The 16,798-nt window shown below is 47.6% G+C and overlaps 2 protein-coding genes across 2 annotated transcripts in view; both read right to left on the reverse strand.

Annotated features, from left to right (window-relative positions):
- The window catches only part of LOC128270729 (apolipophorins), a 9,786-nt gene extending 2,035 nt beyond the window's left edge, over window positions 1-7,751 (reverse strand). The window contains exons 1-9 of the mRNA XM_053008144.1: window positions 7,673-7,751; window positions 6,519-7,177; window positions 6,394-6,438; window positions 3,448-6,321; window positions 2,999-3,378; window positions 2,722-2,932; window positions 2,293-2,651; window positions 242-2,225; window positions 19-177 (exon numbers count right to left, since the gene is read on the reverse strand). Of these exons, the coding sequence (XP_052864104.1) occupies window positions 19-177; window positions 242-2,225; window positions 2,293-2,651; window positions 2,722-2,932; window positions 2,999-3,378; window positions 3,448-6,321; window positions 6,394-6,438; window positions 6,519-7,177; window positions 7,673-7,751 (6,750 nt within the window). The remainder of the gene's footprint in view (window positions 1-18; window positions 178-241; window positions 2,226-2,292; window positions 2,652-2,721; window positions 2,933-2,998; window positions 3,379-3,447; window positions 6,322-6,393; window positions 6,439-6,518; window positions 7,178-7,672) is intronic.
- Window positions 7,752-9,536: 1,785 nt separating this feature from the next.
- Window positions 9,537-15,781, reverse strand: LOC128269678 (galactosylgalactosylxylosylprotein 3-beta-glucuronosyltransferase S). Its single transcript, XM_053007064.1, has 6 exons — window positions 15,577-15,781; window positions 14,115-14,195; window positions 12,848-13,201; window positions 12,489-12,751; window positions 12,023-12,377; window positions 9,537-11,703 (listed from the first exon to the last, which is right to left on the reverse strand). Exons 1-6 carry the CDS (start codon window positions 15,677-15,679, stop codon window positions 11,642-11,644), a joined length of 1,218 nt encoding a protein of 405 aa, XP_052863024.1. The 5' UTR covers window positions 15,680-15,781; the 3' UTR covers window positions 9,537-11,641.
- Between the last annotated feature and the right edge of the window lie 1,017 nt (window positions 15,782-16,798).

Consider the following 16,798-nt stretch of genomic DNA (forward strand, 5'->3'; position numbering starts at 1 on the left):
GCCAACATTGCTACTTACGTTACTGTACAGATCGCCATCGTTCACCACAAAGCCTACGTCCATCGAGTTTTCTGTACTGGAAAAGTCCTGCTTGTAAAATACACGACACGCATAGAACGGCATGAGAGGAGCCCGCACCCACACGCTCATAAACGTGTCAATAAACTGATCCTCACTCTAAGGATGGATAAATCAAAAATTAATCACCGAGCTTCTTCAGTCGAGAGACGAGACCGCATACCTCAAACGAGACCGCTAACGAGGCATCGGTGGTCATCGTTTTGGCAGTCAAATTGCCTTTGTAGCTGTGATCCTCCAGTTCGAGCGAACCGTTCAGAAACACCTTCTGCAGGTTTTTCATCGGTGTCATCAGGTCCACCAGTGCCTGGTGCTTGTGTACTTCGGCCTCGTCCAGATGATACTTGTAGTTGACGTGGAAGCCTGTCTTGACCCACTCGGTGCGGTTATTGAACTTGACGTTCATGCCAACCGTAACGTCCGTCGCACTGTACGCGTACTTGAGCACAAAGTCCGAGGTGATTTCCTGCGCCACCGGGAAAGGAGTCTTCAACCGTAGGCTGTTCTGTATGTTTAGTAGATCCTTTAGGAAGAAGCGATCGCGTACATCGATCGAACCCTGAGGAAGCTTGATTTTCCCTATGGCACGATACTCCGAACGGAACTGCGTCAGCTCTAGCGTACCCTCGATCGTCGGAAAGACAATCGTGTACAGCTCAATGTCGCCGATGAAGTTTAGCAAGCTCTGCTCATCTTCTTCCTCATCCTCGTAGTCTTCGTCGTCTTCATCTTTGGCCTCGACGCTCCACGGGTCTTCCTCCACCATCGAAGACGCCGTCTGCGACAGTAACTGCCGTATGAGCTTTGGTTTGGGCTTCGAAACCGCTTTCAGGCCCAATCGATAGTCGGAAAACTTGCCCGAAAACTCGACATCTACATACTCGGGCCGCTCGCTGTTGATTACCAGCTTCAGGATCAGCGCACTTTCTTCAAACTTCGGCAGCGGTGTGAAAACCCGGTACGAGTACTCAAAGTCCTTCAGATGCATCTTTCGCCACACACCCGTGCACCCGAGCACGATACTGTTCATTCCGACCCGAAAGTCGATGTTATCCAGCTGCAACTTGGCACGCAGAATCACCTTCTCCAGGTCCTTCAGCGGCGTGGCCAGGTGGAACTTGATGTCAAAGTTTTGCGAGGACACCACCGCATACAGTACCTCGACGCCAAGCGCACTCTTGGGCGTTATAACTTCCGCCACCAGATGACGATCCTTTTCGCTAATACCGAAACGGCCATTAATGTTGCGATAGTTGACATTCGACGAAGTCACATTCGCCGTCAGCATACAGTCGACCAGGTTGCGGACGTGGCCCTCGACGACGGTTTCGTACTTTTCCTCACCCAGCTGTAGATCGGCGGCTCCCGTGATGGCTCGACTCTCGCTCAGCGAGACCTTTGCCACGAGCGCTCCCGTTTGGTAGCCCTCGAACGGACTGATCATCTTCAGTGAGCCGCTCACGTTGCGGTGCCGTTTGTCCGTATCGTACTGCCAGTTCGAGCGAACGGAAAACACCTGTGGGGGTTCGTCCGTCACGGTGTGGTTGAACGTGCAGATGGTTTCGAACCGTTTCTGTCCGTATTTGTGCTTCAGGTGGAGCATTACCGTCGGCACGTGCTGGATGGAGCTGTGCAGCTTCGTCTCCAGCTCGCAATTGACATCCGTTTCGTTAGACCTGTAGTAACCCATCAGCTCTAGGCCGAGGTTCTGATCCTCGGCCCAGTACGCGGACAGGTTGGTCCGGAGTAAATTGTTCTTAAAGTAAAACCCTCCGTTCAGTGCATTATGACGCCAGCCGTGGAACGGTGTGTTGAATTGGAACAGGAGCCACATGTTGCGTAGTATATCATCGTCCGTCCCTGCGTCCAGTCGAAGCTCGATCGCTTCCGTGGTGTTCCACGAGATGCGCGCATTGGCGAGATAGCGCGGATCGATCATTTTCAAATCGAACGTTCCGCTGAACGTACGGTTGGGATAGGACAGCAAAAACAGTCCATCGTATGTGCGATCTGTCGGGCTATTGAGTTCCCCGGAAATAACTACCCGTTGGGTGGGGTCCCGGTTGGCGTCCCATTTGAACTCGATTCCTACTTCGCGCTTCAGCGAAGTAGAATAACCACGCAGAGCAACACTGATATCTCGTATTCTGGAGGGGAAAAGAAAACGGGACTCCTTAGCGATCTACAGAATTGTCGTGTCGTCCCCGGACCTACTTGTCAATGTGCAACTCTAAGTCTAGTTGTTTGATAGGTGCCGACTTCATCAACGCCGAGAACCAGTACGATCCTTCGTTCCAGCGCAACTCCGCGTAGCTGCTGGTCCCATTTTCGGGCTGCTGTTTGTGGTGCAAAATGATCGCGTATGGACGCTTATCGTACATCGCCTTGAGGTCCAGTCGATTGTCGTGCTCATCGTGAATGTACTTCAAATCTCCCAGCACCTCCCGGAACGTTGGGCCCGTCTGGGCGACCAGTTTCGCATGGTGATAGCTTTTTACGAGCGAACTACGATCCTTGTACCATCCGCTAATGTTCAGGGCGTGTGCCGAAAACCAGACACCTTTAAAATCGAACTGTAAATAAGCCAAAATATGAACAGTATCAAGGGAGCGTAATTCACAAACGGTACACTAACAAACATACACTGTGTTCCTTGAGAGCCTTTTCCTTCACCCGCAGATTGATCGTGAATGGATGGAACCCTGGAACAGTTAAGTTGAACGCCCCGTCGAACCAGAAAAACTGAATACGCGGAACGAAAAACGACACTACCCCAATCACCTCCTGTTTCGGGGCGTAGCGCACCAACAACCTAACACTGTGTTCCATTCCCTTCTTTGACAGATTTTCGTGGCTAAAAAAAGAAAGGGATCGTCTATTGGTACCGTCCAGGTTTGCTTGTCCGTTCGGCGCCACTTACATAATGGATGCCTTCAAATCAGTCCGTGAACGTGGTCGTGTCACTTCGAACGACAAACTAGTACGCTCGCGGAACAGATCGTTCGCCGGCGGCAGGCTCTGCGAGTCGATCACGTGGATCCCGCGCAACGGATTGTCGTGCGCGAATATGATTTTGAGCGTCGTCGTATAGGCAGCATTCTTCAGGTCCGGTGCGTTGTTGTGCAGCAGCCGGAAATCACAGCGGCCGGTCCCTTCAAGATAGGTCGCATTAATGGCCACATCGAAATGAGGATAGGCGCTCGAGCGGAGGTCAAAGTTGACGTTGTAGGTCGACACATCTTTTTTGACGGCCTCAGCCATCGCGTTAACTACCAAGTATTCCAGTTTACTCGCTGAAAACTATTGTAAATTACCAAAGGAATAGTTATTATCAAGATCTCGGGAATTGCCACACGCTTAATGTCTCACCCTGTACTCCATGGAATTGTGTATCATGTAGGTTGCGTTGTACGAGATCGAAACGTAACCGATCGCTTTCGCCCGCAGTCGCTTCGTCTCGAACACTACCGTGTAGTCCCACTGGGTGATGTTGTTCTTCTCGGTTTGCCGCACTTGGCCGCCCATTCCTGCGATGCGTTCGTTGTTCACGGACAGATAGAACGTCGGGTGGTAGATGCGACCGTTGCGTGCGATCGTCTTGTTGTACCCCATCTCCAGCGCCAGGTACTTCCGATCGTTCACGTTCAATGACATCTCCAACCGTTTCTGGTCCTGATTGCTGACGTACATCCCGATCGCCTTGTGCGAGATGTTCCCGTTCACGAACGACATGGTGGCCGTTTGGCGGTGTGCTTCCAATGTGACGTTCGCTCGGAAAATGCGCGGAACCTGAGAGAAAGGCGTCTCGAACGTGACGGTTCCGATCGATTGGTTGTGCTGTCCGTCCCAGGTGTACTTCAGCAGGAACACCTTCGCTGTCAGGTCGGCCTTCTCCAGGCTGACGTCAAAACTAACCGGGCCACTAAGGATCAAACTGGGCACCTCCAGCTCGCTAGTGCTGCTCACGTCTGGTAGGCTGTAGTTGGCACACAGCTTCAATCCGATCGCTTGGTCGATAAATGGCCAGGTGCACGTCGAATTGCTGTATCGCCGTTCGATACCGGCCTGCCGTATCTCGCGTCCTCCTTCCGCCAGCACGAATATCTCCGACCGAACGCTCAGTATTTCGTTGCGATCCTGTGGCAAGCTAACCTGCAGCACAGCTAAATCGTTGCCACGCACCTTCAACTTGGCTTCCCAAGCCGAGCTGGAGTAGAGGTTAGATTTCACCTTTATCGCCGTCACAGCGTACATAAAGTCACACTTCATCGTGGCCGTCATATCGACCGTTATACTCGGTTTGATTTTACCCTCCAGATCGACCAGTCGGCGCCAAAAGTCGAATGCCCGTGCCATGCCGGTCATGCGCAGATCGACGGACGAAGCACCGATGATGCTCAGCCCCAGTGGTAATCCAGAGCTCAAGGGAACATCGTAGGAAGTATCCAGAAATACCCCCGACTTCGTGTACGCCACTTCCTTTCCCGAGAAGAGTTCCTTCAGTAGCTTCCACTTGATCTCACGCTGCAGCACCTCCATTCCCTCCGTTAGGTACAGCATCTCGTTGCCGAAAATTTTCACGCCAATCGTAAGCTGCGGTCTGCTGAAGTTGCTCTTCAACCGGTAGCCAAGCTTTTCGGCTTCGTCCTGAATCTCGCGCGCGATGATCATCGGCTGCCGTTCTGCATCACGTTTCCGTCGATCATCACCATCGGCACCGTCCACCTCGTCACTCCACTGCTGCTCGTCTTCGAACAGCTCCAAAAGGCGCGCCGGAACATATGCGCGCAGCACCTTCAGCGCTTTCATTAACTTTTCGTTCACCATCTTGGCACTCAGAGAGCCCTTGGGGCCAAAAATTTCCTGAACCGAATCTTCCAGCCCTTCGGTGCGCAGGTTAAGCTCGAGAAAGTTGATTGACTCGCCGAAAAGATCGGTCGTCAGATTTAGGCGGATCGTGCGGGGCAGGTATGAAGTCGTGCCAAAGATCACGTTGCTGTCGACCGTCAGGCCAAAGTTGTACTCGTCGAAGAACAGCGTCTGCTCGTAGTTGCGTGAGAACTTGCGAATATCGAGACGGAACTTTTTACCCAAGTCGTTCTCGGCCAACAAACCCTGCGCCTCGACGCGCACCGGCGACGCACTCTTGGCAAGGTTGCTCAGGTGAGACCACACGAACGAGCCGGCCTGATTAACTTCCTCTGTCCTCAGCACGTGCTTGATCAGCTTCACGGACAGATAGTCCGGACAGCGCATCGCCTGCAAGTACGCCGCAATGCGCACCTCGACGTCCATCTCGAACGTGGAGTACACCTTGAGGAAGTAGTCCTTTGTGCGAAGACAATCGTGGCGCCGGAATACGTTGACAGCTTCGACTCGCACCTCCGGCGGATATTCATCGTTTTCAATAACGCGTCGCAGCGCGTAGTTGAACTCCTTATCCACCACTCCCATATTGCTGAGCGATTTCAGCAGCACAACCACCGTGTCCCTCCTTCCCCGATCCTCTCCAAGATCGTTGATCAGCTCCAGCAGCTCCTTTTCGAGCGTCCGAACGATCGCTTGGACGGTCTCCGTTTCCTCGCACTCGTACTCGATCTGGCAGAACGTGTTGACGACGGTTGTGGCCGCCAGGAAGTACGACTTGTCACCGATCGCTTTGCCATGCTCGATCAGTTCCAGCATCGACTCGAGCACTTCCTCGTTCGGCCGCTTCAGGTGTGCAAACGAAGTCATCCATTTGCGCGCCAATGCCGACGATACCTCGCGCTTCACGATCTGATCCTTCATGAGCGTCACCGAGGCCGGACTGCCGATGTAGGGTAGACTTTCCAGAATGTGATTACGTCCATTCTCGCAGATACTTCCCGAACGGAAGAGCAGCTGGTGCAACGCGTTCATCGACAGTGTACGCGCGGCACTCAGGAAGCTTAGAAACACGTCCGGAAAGTCTCGCTTGATGTTGGGAAACCCGAAAGCGCAAAGATGCTTCAACAGGTCGCGCGATGCCTTGATCTCATCGTGGCTTTCTCTCAGCGATGGTGTGTGATCGTACAACAGCGATGATCGTCGCTGAATGTCAATTTCCTCCTTCGGTTCGTCCTGCGTGTACGTTTCTTCGTCGAACAGCGTAAGCCTGGTGGTGGTTTCCGTTACGGCCCCGGCTAACCCATTCGAGAACGGTACCATTTGGTGACGCTCGTAACAGATGACGCTCTTGTAGACGAAATCGTCCACCGAGATCTAGTGTGACACAATGGTTCTCTGTACAGTCTGCGGATCAGGAAGTTTAGGGCTACACAAAACGCTACTTACATCACAATAGCTGGAAGAATTCAGGATCGGCCAAGCAACGTAATTCTATCGAAACAGGATGAAGAAGAAGTGCGATTGAAAGACGGCTCCCCTCACTGGCTGTTTGGTGAAGCTCTAATCCTTACCGGTCGGAAGTCGTACGGAACGGTCTGGATGAAGGAGGTGGTTTTGTATCGTCGCTTGCACGAAGCGATGTCCTTCACTTTGTGAAACAACAGCTGCGTCCCATTGCGACCGCTCGTTTTGTACGCCACATCGCATATTCCCGACACATCCGTTTCCACGGTCGGAAAGTCAATGTCGAACCGTGGCATGGTGTTCTGCAGCGTCGACAGGATGCCACGCTTGAGATTGAGCGTCCACACAGGCTCATCGTCCTCGTGGCAAATTTCACTAATGGTACCATCATAGTACGCAAACCTGAGATCGAACCGCATTAGCTCGTCGGCAATCGTTTCACTCTTCGGATGTACGTCGTTCGTGTCGCTCAAATCTGGCGCGTTGTAATCAGCGTAGTCCTGATCGGCGGATTCCGTCGGCTGTACCGCGCGCTCGCGCAATTCGATTGACGAAAGCTTCAGAATGCCCTGACAGGGTGCGTGAAAGTCGAGGATTACCACGGCCGAAACGTGCATCTCCGACGTGTTGTCACCGCTTCCGGACAGCGCCGTCTTCACGATCATCGAGTACTCGTACTTGTACAGACTGCCCACGTGGTACCGGAACTTTGTGTTCGCCTCGGGGCACGCGGGCCGGCCACATATCCGAGGATCTTTAAGTGGATCTACGCCACAAGAGGGAAAATGACACAAGTGAATCCCAACTCAGCGTATACAGTAAAAAACGATCCACCAGAGTCTCACAAGAATGGCAAGTATTTCATTAAGAAAAGAAGTAGCTGAATTAAAAGAGGCCAGTAGTTATATTAAAAGAGGCCATAAGCTGTAATGCTGTGGAATATGCACCCAAACATCACTGTGGACTCCGTCGAACAATCGATTTATTCCGTTTTCAAAAGCTATGCTCTATGACCAAATACAAGTGTTTTTAAAGACAAACTTCTACATCTTTCAATCTTCAATAAGCTGCAAGAATTTATTTTCGTAGATGAATTTACATTAAACAGCGATACATCAACTTAAGGTGCAATATTTAAATTACATTTGAGAGTGATAATTCCAATATCAACTAGTGTTTAAGGCTGTACAAAATTAATTACTGTTTGCAGCCGATTCTTGGCATGGAAAATATACGAATTAAAGAACGCTTTACTACTTACTTCTTTTATAAGCATTCGTTGGCAACGCCAGCAGGTGCAGCACCACTATCGCACAAATCAATCTTTTCCCCGTCTTCATCGTTGCATTTGGTTCTAGTTTACAATATTTATTAGAATAAATTTTATTTAACCACCGTATGCCCGTTCACGTTAACTGCTTCATATTACAGACTAAAAAACCTTTTTTCAAACGCACAAAACAACAAACCATTCCACTAAAACACCGGAGCATCTGCCATCACAATGGGTGTCTTCATTCCACAACAATTATCGAAGCACTTTTTGGAGGATATTTCGCACAACACAAAATTGTTGCTACATATACCTAGAACTCAACGTCATCCCGAAAGGATCGTCATCACATCACATCGTCGCGCCAATAATCGCGGGTAGTGGCGCCCGTCTCTCGTAACTACTGGCACTCCTTTATCGCCAAGATTCCAGCACAGGGTCTACAGTTCGAGATGCCGTTACAAAACAGGACACGCTATCAGTTTCAGCCACGTTACACACACACACACACAACATAGAGCCTGAAGCGTAATCAATGGACTTCCAAGTGATCTTTGAAAGAGACACCGTAAACTTGAACTTTGCCTGCAACGTCAATAACCAGCGGTTGTTGACTTATTTCCATACCGTTCACTCTTTATCTCCCTTTCGGTTGTCTCGTTTTCTTCTTCTTTCAGCCATGCACCCTTCTTCTTCGTTCACTACCGTCACTGATAACGGTGAGGATCATTTCCCCTTCGGACCGGAACCGGGATGCCACTCATCGGTTTCTAACGTTGATCTGTGTTTCTAACGTTGATCGTGAACATCTTATTTTCTACTTTAAGCCATTGAAATTGTACAATAACCCATAATAAAACACCTTCCTGTACTTTCACGGTAAAGCATACGTGGTCAAGGATCATTTAAAACGATCGCCTTACGCACGTTTCTTCATTTCACATTATTACGCAACCAATGGCTGGTTTTTTTAAAAAAGACACCATCATATTGTCACATAACCACCGAAAAAGCACTGCAGTAAATTCCACTGAACGGAAACTGAAAACCCAAAAGGAACTTACAGTCAGTGTGGCAGCGCTCCACCATTACACCAGGACACACACTGCGGATTGCAAAGGAACAAACCGAACCGTACCGAACGAAGAAACAGACTGGCAAAATGGAGAGGTCTTTCACTTCAATTCTCTGCGTTCAGCGCAGTGCACAGTCGCCGATAATGATGGGATGATGCGCCCTCGTTATCAGTGGTCCAATGTCAAAGGTCTTGCACGATCATCAACGTCGTGCCGCCGCCCGGAGAGGAAACCTTATGATCAACAGGCCTGTTACACTGTAGCACCCCGGAGCAGGTTCCTGCGTGTGTGTGTGGAACCCCCAGGAGATACCGGCAAAGAACGCGTCCAACACACTTGGAAACGGATTCTCTGATTCGATGCTGTTTGCGGAGATTAACGCAGGCCTTTCGGAAGGGTCCAGAACGGTCAAGCCAGATCAGCATCACGCATTATCAGCAACAGACACAGAAATAGCTTTACGGAGCGACCAAAGGAAGAGCCAATCTGGCAGCGATTATGTGTGGACGACGCGGTTGAGAAGATGTCTCAATTAATCATATTGTTTTTTTTTTGTTTAAACATTCGGCCTACATTTGGCCGAATCTTTTGTTGATGAAAATTCGTCGAACAAACAGCCTATTGAACTCAATAAAATGTCGTATACGTAAACGAAAGAGAAGTCATGAATTTACCAATTTCTTTCTGTAACTCGCACCGAAGCCAAAGCAAAGAGAACCTGCTGCGCTCTTTCGATCGTCATGAATGAAATCTTACTTTGTTTTTTATTTCCTTTTTTCGACCTGAAACCCGCAAATATCAAAATCGGTACTTCTCACACACCATTTGCAATTTGTTAAAAATTGAATTGTACAAATGTAATCGCTATTCGTTCGAAGACGACCGGTCACCGAAGGTCTGTACACAGTGTTTTGTATGGTAATAATTTTCTTGTGGTATCGTTTGCGTGCAACCGTTCGATTTGAAGGAACTAAGAAAGAATCTGCGTGGTGCGACAGAATAATGGAGGTTCTTGTACCTAGTGAATGGTTCAATCAAGTAAAATTGTTTAAACGACAACTTTAAGACGTTAGAAAAAGGGTTTTTGCCTTTGAGATGGATGGATGTGTTCCTGCGTTTGCCCTGGCGCACACACAGATCCGTTATCTAACGGCCAGACCACATTCTTCTATGGTGATGATATTGCTTTGATGTTTCCTCTAATATGGAAGAGGCGTTAATGACAAATGACTGCTCAACTCGCTGCGTATGAGTCCGTGCTTAACTACTAAGCTGGTGGCACCCGATTGTGTATCAGACGCTTAATCTCAAAACAATTCTACCTGTATCTATCATTGTCTATTGTTCCATCGGTTTCTTCTCATGTTTGGGGGCATTTTTGTGCATTGTTTTCGCCAGTAAACTCAATATTGTGCAAACTAGTCCATGGTTAAACTAATATCACAGGAAACCTAAGCTACGTCCTACGCGAACACATAGACCCTCACCAGTGCCCGCAGCTGCTGGTACCACTCGGTGTCGTCCTTCTCGCCCTCCGCATTCATAACGATCGGATGAGACTAGCTTAGATCACGATCTTGCTTCTTCGCTGCTATCTTTCAACCAAAAATCTGTTTTGGAATGCTGATGTAGGGAAGTTTATCGTTCAATTTCGCACGATATTCCTTTTTGTAAATTTTACTGTGTCACAACGTAAGAACAACGAAAACAAAACCAAGCTGGGATTCTGTAAACAATGTTATGTCGGAAAACGGACATGCCACAAGGAACTGGATACTAAAATACGTTTGGGATCGTTGTGTATCTTCAATATCATTGTCTAGCTTGGTCAATTGGAAAGAAAGTTGCGTTCTTCGTTGCCCACTGATCCATAATTATAAACCGATAACACATATCGTGAGTGCCGCATAAGTTTAATAACGTCTTATGTTAAGATCAGATTCATATTTTCTTAAAACGGCTCTACGCCTTCCAAACAAATCACACCTTTTGCCGGGGAGGGGAAAAACTATCTAATTGATATGCTGTAAAACAATAACTTATCCAAGATAAAGCGATGAACAAAGCTCCTCACACGTTTTGCCATGATCACATGATTGTTTCTCCTATTGTGGGTTGTGCATCGTAGTCAAGTATTCTAATGGAGACAGGGTTTTCCTAATGCTAAAATAAGTTTCTTTTCCGCCAGTGTCATTTGTTGGAGTGGATGTCGTGAGATGATGCATAGAGTTAACAAATATTGGAAGCAAATCATTCACAAAACATCCTGTTATCGCGCAGCAGTTGAACTATCACACGGGCGTGTCTTTAAAGCGATACCGTACTTGAAGGAGCTAAATTGTTAATTTGCCATTAAATATCGCTTACTAACCACGATTGTTTTGTTGGTAATTCTTGTGCTTATCATGTCTGAATATGATGTGACATGGACCATCTTCCTCCAAGCTTGATGCTTCGTGCTCCGTTCTTTGACTGTGGTCAATCAACTAAGTTATTTGTTCGCTTGGCGATGATTTGCACTGTACGACTTCATCGATTGTAATTCGTCTGTCGGAGAGCAGCTTAGGACAAGCATTAATATTTGGCATGAGGGAATCGTTTGCTTTATAAGCTAAAACAACACACGTAAATGAATAGTTCATTTGGGAGAGGCAACGCCTTCACAGTCAAACAAAACAATTATGATGGGAACCATTTTACAGTGCAGATTACAAACTGTGCATTCAGAAAAACAAAGATCGTCGGTCCAGTTTCAAAACACACCTATGACGTTAAACCATAAAATAGTGGAGAAATATTGAATTGTGGTGCACAGCAATGAGTCTCAGAGATCCTTTAAAACTGTGATGGCCTTACATGGTAGTGGCGCTGTGACCAGCAATTAGCTGAACCAAAATGATAGTGGTTTTACGCTCCCATCCACGATTGCCTGTGCAGTTGTGCCTGTTGAAGAGAAGAAAAAATCGTTCAAACGATTAGGCTTGCAACAAGACGCGGTGCCGGATCGGAAGAGCAAACAAAAAACGGATATCTCATAGAGCAAAACTGGTACACGCAGCTGTTATTGTTACGCTCTTTAAACCAAATTGACGATGGATTATTCGTTGTTCAAGCTATGTTTGCTTAACGTGTTTACTACAAATGATAACACAGGTACGTAAACAAACACATTAGGGAGGGCTATTACGTATCATTAACTACAAATTGGTGGATGAACCACTCTTGGAGTGCAAACAAGAAGCATCAATCGCCCAATATTTACCTTCCGATTCACTGATATGATTGACACCCATAGTTTCGAGCTGTTTCAGTAGCCAGCCAAGGTTCACCTTATCTAGCTTCTGCCGGTCCATAGAGATTCGTACGGTGGGCGACTTGCTACTCTTGGTTTGTGTGTGCCACACGAGAATTTCGGTGCAATTGTTGGCCTTCGGTTCGATGTCCTGCAGTTTTAGGCCAATGCTCTTGAGAAACTCGTCCTCTTCATAGCCCGCCTTGAACGGCATGGTTGCGTTCGGGCTGTGCGCCAGGTACTCCAGATTAACGGCAAATCCCGCCATATCGACGGGCCACTTGCGCTTTGCTGGCCACGAATCGAAGAAACCCTCCACACGTCCCTGCGGGCAAATGAAGAACAGCAGGAGACACAGGGGACATTTTTAATTAACTACAGCATCCTGCAGCGGTAAGCACACAGCTGGTGTTGACGATTCGAAGGCGACACTTACATTTCGCACGATCGGTGTACTGACAGCATAATCTCCGATCAAGCCCACCGGGAACATGGACACCTTCTTGGTGTACCGAATTTCACTAAAAAGCTTCAAATCGAACGTGTTGTCATCGTCACCAAAGTACAGCACCCCACTCTTCTTCCCGTTCGCCCGTATCCAGTTGAGGGCCGCCCGTCGGTTTGCGACTCCCCGGGGAGCGTTCTTCCGGGCCCGATAAACTTCCGGCATGGGGCTGGCAATTTGTGTGTAAGGAATGCCTATTCCAGAAACCAGTAATGCACGAACGAAATCGTTAGCCTAGAAATCATATGGCCAAGGGCGGGACGCTTTTTCTCTATTTTCTTGTTCCTTACCAAATTGCTTTAGATGATTGTTCAACGTTTGGCTGCAGGTGTCCGTATCATCGGCCACAATCCAGTGCAGGTACGGCACATGCATAAGCGTTTGGCCAAGACGAATGATTTCCGCAATTTGTTCACGCCTCGGGTAAGTTGGAGTGACAAAGTAGATCATAGGAACCTCTCCTTTCGATCGAAGCGCCGCTGGAAATAAACGACGTCGCAGCAGCCGTTGCGTAGTGCTCGGTTCATCGGTCGCTTCAGGACTGTCCGTTACGTATGGAAGCTTTCGTGAGTCCGTGCTGTTTTCGAAACACACCACCAGCTGTTCATTAACGAGCAATAACGGATACTCTTTGTCAAACTCATCTGAAAGGGAGGGAGAAGAAAGAGAAATTATTTTCTCGAGATATTCTAAAATATATTGTGCACTGAAAAAACAAGTAAAAATCTACATCCATCCATCGTACCTTTCAATCTATGAGCAAAAAAACTAGAACAAAACAAAACGGTTTTCGAAATGCATTAAAACTTTTCCTGTCTCAAGTCATCGATGTTCGCCGCTTCGACACAAAAGATTTGGGCATTCTGATGTGCACCATTCGCACATTATTTTCGTGGCCAAATCATTTTCAGCGTAAGACGACAGTCTCTCAGAACCGATTAATTAAACGTAACAAAGTTACTTTAATGTCATCCCAGAAAAATTCTATCTCCCTTGTCTACAGGGTCCCGGCTAGACAAATAAAACCTGATGCAAAACAATACCCTGCCGCACGTGGTGATTTATGTGCTGGAAGATGTTGATGGGTGACGCAGAGGAGTCTTACATCTATAGCGGTCGCATCAGTTGTGTAATCGATGAATGTGTTATCAGCGCCTTCTTGAAAACATTGCAATACAGAAGCTTAGAACAGTTGAACGCAACAGTCAATTGATGAACACAAAACCGGGCACCATGGTTGGCGCTGGAAAAACGCAGCAACCCTTTTCAAGCTCCATAGCAAAATGGGGCATTTTCTTTCTTCATTCTCACGATCCAAAACGAAATTTCAAAAGCCATGACTCATTCATTCGGCAATTGTGTGGTTCAGTTTGACATATTTAGTTTGCCAATTTAGTTTACAGTTATTTTGTAAACAATACAATGACGAAATGGCCACATTCTTTAGCTTTCAGAGAAGTGGTGGAATAAGACGAAGCGAGACTGGGACACGATCTTTCCGTTGCATTCATGGACGATGAGTAACAATAAGTGATCTTAGGCAAAGTAAAGTAGTACCTTTATGAAGAAACCCTTTCTTGCTCCGTAAAAGTTCAAGCCGCGTAACGGCATTTGGTGAGTCAGTTTCGTGTTTTTTGTCTGCAAAAGAAGAGTAATTGAAATAAATGTCCAAAGCTGCCATCAAGCTGCAGATACATAGCATCTCGCCGTATTTGCGCGTGCGTTAAACACTGAACCACCGCCCAATACAACACAGTTAGGAACAGGAAAACAACAGTACAAAAGCGGTTAAATATAAACCCCCATGCAACACGGTACACACTACGCCACGATAGTGCACACACTTCGCAACAGGTTAAAACCCAGGATTCCTCGACGGAATAATGCCGACCATTGTTAAACAACCATAAACTGCAGCCCGCAGCTGATTGATGTGCTCACATGCCGATGCATGGTAGTTATTGGCTTTTCAAGAGTTATTGCATGTCCAACCAACTAAATCTCCATTTCGCTCACGTGACAAGCGAAACTCTTCCGGAAGAGAACTGCAAACCATTCTACACATCGTTCTGATCCATTAAGTGTTATTGAACGAACTCCACCGTATCGTGCGCGCAGTTTAATTAAATGCTATTGAACGTAGAAAAGCCTTATCAAAATGTACACACGGCACACCGGGGACTATTTTGATGGCAAAGAAAAACGATAAAAGCGGCTGACCACAATTGGATGTCAATTCCCATTGAATCAAGAACACGCGACCCGAAAACGAGCTACGTAATTGAAGGAGCACGAGAAACTTGAACGACTCATCGTTACCCCGCCGCACAAATTGATAACAAGCAATTCCACCGGGTACGGTCGAATGCACAACGTGCGCGCTTCAGCGAAGTGGACACGGGCAGCATAATAATTTAGCATTTGGCAAAATAGGGCACCAGCAATGCGTTTGATGGGTAGCGCCCGAATCATTAAGCCAGCAGCAATCGACATAATTCCACAGCCGTTTCTTTTAGCTGCTCTCGGATGGCATTACGGCATTGTGTGCCACAGAACGCTATCCAGCTTCTTCCGGTAGCAAAAGAGTATAATTTACAATTATTCTCATCATCACGTTCCAAACAACCAAAACCTGTTAAAAACTCATCTATGTGGCCGCCAGCTTGACTGTTATTATTTGTGGAACACCGATTAATTACCGACCATTACCCAACGTATATAACGACGGCGAGAGAACCAAAACATAACTACAACTGCATGCCAACTACTTAACACACTGTTTGACCTGTAACCACACCAATGAGTGTTAGGAGGACATTTATTGGTTTCCTCAATAAAGATTCGATAGAAGCGGTGCACTATGCCGTGCATCAATGTTTTGTTTGTCCTTTAAGTTGGGGGTGGTAATTTTTTTCCTGCTTTTCCATGGAAGTTTAAAGAAGCATAACCCTGACCATTGAACACACCACGAACATTATATATGTACAATATGTAACCAAAGTAATGCACCGCTCCTTACCTTCCTTATTGTAGACAAGGAACAACGTGACTATTAAAATGATAACGAAGACAATTAGCTTGGAGCTGTTCCGCCGCAGCACGGGAGTGCGGTTGGTGGCCATCGTGTGACACTGGGGTTACGGAGCGCGGGGATTTATTTTTAGCAGATTAAAGCTGATATAAGATTAAAAAACCGGCGGAGCCCGGGCCAGGCGCTCGTGTACGAAAATTAGTCACTATGATAAGAGCGCGAATTTCGTGCACTTGGAACGGGCCGCGGAATCGCTCGAGCACCGGAAACTCGCCACAACACCAAGAAATTCGCGTGTGCCACCCCCCGGTGCTAGTGGGACCATTTCGTGCTAAGTGGTGTTATTGTCGGGGCCATCCCACAAATAGCCACCCGCGCGAACGGTGACACTTTCGACTGGCGCTTCGCGATTTCAAGGCCTTCTTCGACGATCCCGTAGCGCTGTCATAGTCTAAAATTGTGGCGAATTTTGTGCGAGGTCGTGTTGCTGCTGGTTCACGATTCACTTATCAGCACCACCAGTCGGAGTGGCGAAATTCGGATGCGTTTGCTGCTGGAGGGGCACGCTACTTCATTGATTGTGCGGCACCGTTACGCACCACTTTCACTACCGCGCGCGCGGGTTGTATAACGTTTCACTGCTTTTCCTCACAGAAACGTGCACCAGCTAGGAGGAGGTGCTGTGCGATTCGCTCTTTTTCACTTTCGCGCTAACCGGAATGGAACCGAAGAAAGCGGCGGCACAACAAACTGCTGGACGAGATGGCATTCATTTTAACTAGAAACTTCGATGCAGATTTCTTCTTTTCGTTTGTAGATTGCTGCGGAACTCCACACACAAAAAACGCGCGACAGAAGGGCGAACGCACGGACGCACGCACGGTATTCGCTGTTTTTTGGACGCTGATTTTCAGCTTGAAGCTTCTTAGCTGGTGGTTTTCACATCTCTTCGAGTCGACCTAAGTCGTTTTTGACATTTGTTGGACTCTCGCGACGCACCAAGTTTCTCTCTCGTCCGCTCTCCGCTCTCCGTTTCGTCTTCGGAAGAGAATAGAGAAATACAGAGAGAATTTCATTCGGGTTTTTTCGTAAATTACGGACAATTCACTTTTTTGTTCGAATTCTCATTCTCACTCTTCTCACTTCTCACTTTTCGGACAATCAATTAATCCTTCTTCGGATTGATTTACAGTTTTCAACTTGGCCGTTT

This window comes from Anopheles cruzii, chromosome 3, assembly GCF_943734635.1.
Source record: "Anopheles cruzii chromosome 3, idAnoCruzAS_RS32_06, whole genome shotgun sequence".
NCBI classification, from domain to species: domain Eukaryota; kingdom Metazoa; phylum Arthropoda; class Insecta; order Diptera; family Culicidae; genus Anopheles; species Anopheles cruzii.